Source organism: Coturnix japonica, chromosome Z (genome assembly GCF_001577835.2).
Source record: "Coturnix japonica isolate 7356 chromosome Z, Coturnix japonica 2.1, whole genome shotgun sequence".
Taxonomy (NCBI): Eukaryota; Metazoa; Chordata; class Aves; order Galliformes; family Phasianidae; genus Coturnix; species Coturnix japonica.
The window spans coordinates 66,404,066-66,412,211 of NC_029547.1; the positions used below are offsets into that span (position 1 = coordinate 66,404,066).

General features: G+C 39.0%; 1 protein-coding gene across 5 annotated transcripts in view; it reads left to right on the forward strand.

Moving 5' to 3' along the window:
- SNCAIP (synuclein alpha interacting protein) overlaps positions 1-7,930 on the forward strand; it is a 57,652-nt gene extending 49,722 nt beyond the window's left edge. For 4 of the 5 annotated variants that reach the window (XM_015850066.2, XM_015850067.2, XM_015850064.2 and 1 more), the window contains 3 exons: positions 1,662-2,724; positions 4,458-4,528; positions 7,024-7,930. In XM_015850066.2, coding sequence (XP_015705552.1) covers positions 1,662-2,724; positions 4,458-4,528; positions 7,024-7,108 — 1,219 coding nt within the window. In that variant the 3' untranslated portion in view covers positions 7,109-7,930. The remainder of the gene's footprint in view (positions 1-1,661; positions 2,725-4,457; positions 4,529-7,023) is intronic. The other variant, XM_015850068.2, reaches the window with a different exon arrangement.
- The last annotated feature ends 216 nt before the right edge of the window (positions 7,931-8,146 follow it).

The following is an 8,146-nucleotide window of genomic DNA, read 5'->3' on the forward strand; positions in this document are numbered from 1 at the left end:
TTTCCTCTGCAGAAGGTACACACAGTGTTTTACCATGTTTCTCCGAGTTTCGAGGGAGTTAAATTCATATTAAAAATAGAAAGCCAGCATAAGGAAAACTTCTTCCACTGACATTGGTGGCCTGAACTCCGGGACGTGTTGTGTGAAATTATAGTAGTTCCTGTTTTCTGATCGTTCTTTCAGAATCTTGTGCATTGCTTTGAACAAGTACATCATGTCCCTGAAGTTCATCTGTCAGTATTTCAGATACGTGCAAGTAGCTACTAAAATAGGTAAATGAAGACACTGGTGATGCACTAATTTAAAGGAACTTTGGCTATGAAAGGGATTGAAGCAGAAAACCACACTGGAAAGAGGCTTTTTGTCCTTTTCTTTAATGGACTCGTGGTCTTTGCCAGCTCAGTAGGGACGGTGGGACCAAACACTGTCTTCCAGATCATTTGGTTTCTGTGATTTTTGCTGACTGGACTTTCCAAGTGGTTTTTCACCTGAGTATTTGTGAGCACCAGGACTGTTTCATTTTCAGTATCAGATAAGAATAGGTGAGAGCAGATCTCTCATAGTGGTTGTAATTAGGTAAACGAGTTTGAAAATGAGAACCTGTTACTTTAAATTTTCTTCTAATTAGAACTCACTTTTGGATATTGTCACCTTATGGATGTCATAGGCAGAAGCTAATCTATGAGAATCTAACCTGATGGGATTATCTAATTTATATGCTTACTAGATCTTGAGTATCTATTTTGGTTTACCCACCTTCCCACTAGGAGAACTCAAAATGGACTGAAGATGAAGTGGATAATACATTCGTGTGGATTTTGTACACGGTTTATGGACTTGGCAGGGAAGAAAAATAGTTAAGAGGAAAAAAAAAAAGAAGAAGAAAAGAAAAAAAGAGATTTATGGATTCACTGCCTCACATCAACCTTGATTTTTCCACTTTACCCTTGCTTAAAGAAAAATTGGCTTAAAATAAGAATGTGGAGCATCAAATCTCTGGCATTTGTCATGGGGAAAGAAATGGCCTGTGTAATTTCTATTTCTACTTCCATTTCCACTTTGTCACTATATATCATTTGGAGTCCTAAATTTAATTTATTGATCTAGTAATACTGAAATAAATTAATGTCACTATTCACGTGCTATTCAGTATTTCATGTCTGAAAAAAGTTTGAGTGTGAACAAACCTGACTTTTTAAATGGTCTTATTTGTATGTTGCCAGATGAAGCTGATATTTACAAAGTCATTGCTTTGTATAGAGCTGATTTTAGCAGTAGTTAAAATAAGCCACTTTTGTATTGTGGGGTGACTTCAATAGCAGGCATTTGCACTTCTTGCTGGTTTTTGGTTTTTTTGGTTGTTTTTTTTTTTACCTTCTGATAGTAGCTTTGGACAAGTTGTCCTTAGAAACAAATCTTTGGCATTGAAATCATTCTTCGTTTTTCTTTTGAGGATTTTTCTTTGTAAAAGAAAGTGAAGAGACTTAGGTTCTAATTAGAAATGGAAGCAGGGTTACATCCTTCTTTCTGTAGTCATCGCTGTAGCGTCATAGTAATGAATTCCTCGTGAGTAGTGAGACTTGTAAAGGGGAAATGACAGTTTTGCATTTTATTTGTGCATTAATTTGACCGTAGTATTTCCTCCTCTTTTCTTCTTTAAGCTCGCCATCATCCCCTGCCTCTGGCAAACCCCAGTGGAAACCATCCGAAGCAGATGAATTGTCTCCACCAAAAAGTAAATTGAACGCCCAAGATGGGATTCAGATTCTTGGCAGTTTGGGAACTTCTAGTCGTGCTCGAGCCAAGATAAAAGATGAGGACTCAGATAAAATCTTGCGCCAGTTGTTGGGAAAGGAAATCTCTGAAAATGTCTGTACGCAGGAAAAGCTGACCTTGGAATTTCAGGATGCTCATGCATCCTCCAAGAACGTGAAGAAGATTTTGCCAGAGAAAAGGGAGCTGAAGTTAGCCAGACTGAGGCAGCTAATGCAGAGGTCTCTCAGCGAGTCTGACACAGACTCAGCAAATTCTGAGGACCATAAGAACACCCCTGTGAAAAGAACTGACAAACTGAGGCCTCAACCCATAGTGGAAAGTGTTGAGAGCACTGAGAGTTTGCATCTGATGATTAAGAAACACACTTCAGCAGCAGGGCGCCGCTTCCCTTTCGGTACCAGAGCTTCTAAGTCAGTGGATGGCCATAGTCCTTCCCCAACTTCAGAGAGCAGCGATCCAGATAACGAAGCCCACTATCAGTCTGGTACTGTACCTCAGAGCCAGTTTTGTGGAGACATCTCTCCATCCAGCACAGATGGTGCCGCTGCTCAAAAGGTTGCTACAAGCCCTAAGAGTGCTCTCAAGTCTCCGTCTTCTAAGCGCAGAACATCCCAAAACTTGAAACTCAGAGTGACTTTTGAGGAGCCTGTGGTGCAGGTGGAGCTAGCTGAGGAAGAGTTAAATGAGGAAAAGGATAAAGAACGGGGCAAAGCACTTTCGCGGGCTCCACCCAGCACTGGGGAGCCATCGGGGGACCAGATGAAAAGGCCTTTTGGAACCTTCAGATCCATAATGGAGACACTGAGTGGTAACCAGAATAACAACAACAACTGTCAAACAGCGAACCTGATCAAAACCTCATCGACGCTGCCTTTTTCGTCATTAGGAAGAAAGACTGCAGACAGCAAGGGAAACCCAGCAGCTCTGACAAAAGGAAGAAACAAGCCAGTGAGTGCACTGAAAGGAGAAAGGGCCCTTTTTTCCCCCTCTTTTCTTGTAACGTAATGAATGTTTGGCAGCTTCTTCCTACATTTCTATTTCAAAAGGATATACATGAGCAATATACTGTATTTGAGGAGTAGAAAACCAATCCTCTGTTGTAATTTTAGAAGGCTTTTTTGAGGAGTAGCAGACTTGGGTAGCATATATGGCCCATACTTTCAGTGCACATGGTGCACATATCCTGTATAGAAAGCTCTCCGCACAGACATGATTCATCTGGAAATGATATCAGATGTTTCTCTGAGTGACAGGTCATAAAAACAGAATGCCATATTTGAATCCATGGGATTTTCTGCAGAGTAAATACCTGAAGGACTAGACCAACCATGTTCTACACACATAATGAAGCCAAATGGATAAAAATTAGTGACAGAATGTGAAAACAGCAGAAGAGATTATCTTTGCTTCTGTGCATGCTACAGACATCCCCTAAGTATCTATGCTGTCACTACCCAACCTTCTTTGCAAACCCATCCCCAGATTACACCATCTTTCTTTGGCAGAGCGTATGGTTGGTCTATAGTAAAACGGACTGAATCCAGATTATCCCTTCTCTGCAGTGTGCAGTGTGCTTTTGGGGTTCACGGCAGAGTGAGGGATGTCTCCTGTTATAAGTCTATCTCTCCTGTTCAAAAGAAGGGGGGGAATAACTTGAATGAATGTATCTTACAAGGTAAAGGAAGATATACTGAATGAGAGAGAAAGGTAGGAAATACTGGGAGCACAGTGTGTTTGTGGAGAAGAGAGAAGTTCAGGTATCTGGAAATCTAATAAGGAAATGGGTGAAAGGGAATGGTAGATAATTTAATCCTCTCTGAAAGACTGTGTGGAAGGGGAGGAGGGGGACAGAGGCAATGAGGCAAAAGAATAAGTTCAGGAAGGAAAAAAAGAACGAATGTAAGGCAGACTAGGTGTAGAGAGGGGAATAGTGAATTATGTACTGCAAAAAGTATGATGAGGTAATGGGAGGAAAAAAAAATACAGGAAAATCTTGGGCACAGAGTAAGCAACGTGAATATGGAAAAGGGACATCTGAAGGAGAGAACTGGGAAATAGTAACAAATCCATATTAATGGGTACTACTGAAAGTGCACGATATCAGAATGTGAAATGAGAACTTCAGCGGAGGTCTAGTAGGCTAAATTGAAGTGGAAGTGTATTTATTAAAGTTCGGTTGGAAACACAGCGTGAATCGCTAATTTACTTATCAGTCAACTGAATTGCAATAGAAATATTTTCTTAACGCAGTGGCAATTTATCTTTCAAAAAAGATGGTTCCAATTTTGTGGTTATAAAGAGTCTCTGTTCAAAGGCGTTCCGATGGAGTGTAGTCTCACGAGTGTTTTTCATAGTTCCCGAACAAGTTTAAAGAGTTGAGTGAGATAATTCCAATGGTACTGTCACTTACACTGTAAAATGCACATCACTTGTGAAAACTCTGTGTTTGCATGTTGTTAAGAACATGAGGATTATGGAAGAAATACATTTTCATGCCTCCCTAAAGGACCACAGCATATGCATCCAAGACATAACAGATTCAGCCTTATTGACTAACTTAAAAAGAAATCTGTTAAAGTGCTGCTTTGGCCATTTGACTGCATGTTTTGATAGATTTCCTACCTATGCATGTGAGAAGCTCAGTGCATGTTTCCAACTGATCTGATATTATACTTCCTTAGGGGCCTTGCTGCAGCCACACCAATCTTTTCTCTAGCGCACTGAATGGAGAACATCCGTGTAGCTATGCTTGGTATGTGCATGGTGATATTTATCATCTCTGTTGCTTTGTCTTCTCAAATTGCATGTGTTTGCTAACTTCGTAACTGAAATAACAGACTTGGTTGATGCACAAGAAGGGAAATAGATGAATAGAAGAACATCTCAATTCCTGGAAAAGCAGATATTTATGGTGGATTTTTGCTGATGTCACCATTGAGCTGTTTGGAAGGTTTCAGTTCCAAGCAGGCATAAAAAATAGTCACACTCATAAATCCATTAGACTATAGCTCACTTTGGCTGAGTATTCAGCCTCTGTAGAATGGAAGTGAAGTACCAGATGACAATGGAAACTAAATTTCCTCTCATGAGGCGAACAGAAACACCACAGTTCTTCTCTAAACAGAGAATATAGAGAACATGAGGCAGGATGCTGTACTTTAAGTCCAGTGCACTCCTGTTTTTATAGATTTTGCTTACTCTCCCTCAGACTTTGATGTTAAATCTGCTTTTGAAAAAGTTTGATGACTTTGACTGCATTTAAACTCCTTAATGTATTCCAGGAGGGTTAATCAGGCAGATGGAGACCAGTCCCTCAAAGTACATAAAGACATGCTGGACAAAACAAATATACGTTTTGTTTCATAAGCAAATGATGTGTAAAAATTAGCTGTCATTGTTTTTTGACTGTTCAGCTCTAAATTAATGGGATGGTCATTTTTTTCTTCCCTGTTGAGCTGAAATGTAAATCCTTTTGTTAGACCTGGGAATGACTGTATTTCTCTCCAAAATTACCCATTTGAAGAAACTCCTGAGAAAATTATGAACTAATCATGCTGCAGTTCAGAAGCTTAAATTCCTCACAAATTACTTTTTTTTCCTATTCCATGAAGCGAATTGTTCTGAAATCATCATCAAAGCTCATGTGAATCCAGAAACAGAACTGTTCAGTTTCCGAGAGCTTTAATTGTGCTGTTAAAATAAATAAGTAAATAAATGGAAATTCCAGCATAGAAAGCTGCCTGCACAGCAGCAGTTTGAGGGAGAATCTGTGCAGTTTTTTGGTGTTTATAACCTGTGCAGGTAGTTATATTCAGGGGCTTTATTACTGGGCATAGTCCTGAATCTGTTTAACTCTTCATCTGTTGTATATAGGATTTTATTAGGATCTTCTGAAGCCTGAAATTATTGTACAAAATCTGCCTAGAATCAAATCATGTTCTTGTCCATCTATTATCATGTAACTCGTCATATCAATACAAAGCCCCTTATTAGCAGCAGCTATCGGTAGATATAATGGCTTCATACATCAGGATCAATCAGCAGAATCTACTGTTAGGTTTCTATCAGACAGTATGTTAGGCATGCCTCTAAAATAGTGGATCTAACCTTAAAGATTTCTCACTGCCAGATCTAGTGCAGGATAAATTCCATCTTCATCCCAAATGTGTGTTCTAGGGAAAGGATGTTCATCTCTACATCTAATAAACTAGTTATGACTCCAACCAGTGCAATGCAAAATCAGTGTAAAAATAATTCAAGCCTCATCCCACAGAATTTACTGATGTTCTTTTATGAGTATTTATGAGTCTGTATTGGTGTCTGTTGCATGAGAGCATGCTGTGTATTTTTGTTCCTACAAGCACCAGGGGATACTACAGATTTGGTCAGTAATTAGTAGTATTGGTGATATATTTCCCTCAGGTCAGTGGGCAGAGTCCTAGAAGGCATGTTTGTTCAGCATGATCACCTAAAGACAACAGCACTAGCTAAAAGAAACCCAAATTGAGATCACAGTGCAATTGTAGGACAGCAAAATGAGGTCTTTTGATGCCAGTCTTTCCACACTACAAACCTCATCTAATGCAGTAATTAATTGATAGAAATTATCTTAGCCCTAGAAGGCTTCATGAGATTCCTTCCTTAATACTAAACATATGGTAGAATGAAGCATCCCTCTTAGCAGAATGTGAAACAGTGTTTCCTGAAGTCATCCAGTTTCCATTAATACCTAATTATACCGCTAAATGTGATGTAGTCCTGGCGTTAAGAGGCACGTTTTCCCTTCTTCTTGTGCCATCTTCCCCTGAAGCAGACATGTAAAATAAGTCCACTGATCTACCTTCTGTAATGACTCTCTTCCATGTAGAGTAAGGAACAAGGTTCTGTTTGTTGTAGTGGATCCTTCCATCTCTGCATTGCTGTTCCCTGAAAAATATGAGAGGTTTTAGACATTCTCTCCATTATTTCCAGAATATCTGGCATCATACTAATTAATGTTCTGACTTGAAAAGCTTCTGATCTTTCTATTGCTTTCTGTCTTTGATTGCAGAATAGGAGCTATATGAAAGTCAGCAGTATTCTACAGTATTAAGAACTAATGCCTGTAGTATCTGTATAGATAAATTAGATTAAAAAAACTAGAAGTAATTCGAAGTTCAATATTTGCAAATGAGATAAAATAGGGAAAACAAGAGTAAGTATATAGTTAGTGTCACCATGAGTAATTTTCTTCTTTTTCCTCTCCAGGCATGATAGCATCAGTAGGAAAAGCCAGAAGTCCTACAGTCAGAAGAGTTCAGAAGAGACAGAGCTGCAGGAATTCTTCCTCTAAACCACATCTTGTGATGTCTCACTTCGTTTGAAATGCCTGAAACAAATCCTTTTGAAACACTAATACGAGACATATCCCTCACCAGCAAAACAGCAACTGTTAGGATGCCTTAATTCGTAGCAGTTAGACCATACTCAAAACCTTTTTTTTTTACGATATATGTGTATATGTAACTTGTTTGTACTGTGTAAAGGCATGGGTGAGCAAAAGCAACAGTTTGAGAACTGCTGTGACACAGGCAGCCTCCAAAATGTTGGGCCGCAGGACACGTTTTGTACTTTGTCTCTTGCATGGGTATGTTGTCATATATCTTTTGTTCCCTTTGTCAATGAAATATGCTGTCAGCGTTTCAGCCAGGACTCTGCCTGCTCAGCTCTCTAATGAGACAGAGGCAAAAGCATTGATTCAAGTAAGTTTTGTCTGTTTTTATTCCTACTTTTTTTGTAAAAAGGAAATAAAGACACTGTTAATAGGAAACGTGAAGTTCAAATATTTCTCATACTTCACTCTTTTAAGCTTCAGGTGTTATTTGTCTTTTCCAGATGCATTTGATTCATTGAGACAATATCCAGCATCAGAGTTTCAATACAGGCATTCAGCTGAACGTTTATTTAGTAATTCCTTTTCAGACTTATAATACATAGAAAAGGCAATTTAAAAAGCATAAATGCAATTTTAAGTTACCATTTATTGTTAGTTGCCAAACCCTGTCAATATGCTTGGCTCACCAAATGACCATGGCCACGCTCTTTCAAGGCTGTCACGATCCTTTTATTGAGTTCACTTGGAAACTTTTGGAGAAAGTAAATATTCAGCATCTTATTGAACCCATTTTGCTTCTTGTAAGTTATCAGTACATCCTGTAGGTGCGTCATATGCAGCACAACATCAAAAGCATGCTAGGAAGCAGCCTTCAGCTGAAGCATTAATATATACCATTTGCTTTATTATGATTATATTGATCCATTCGAAGACCAGTGCGGTTTGATGAGGAAGATCGACATGCATGAGAATTTATATTTGTGGCTGGGAAGTCAG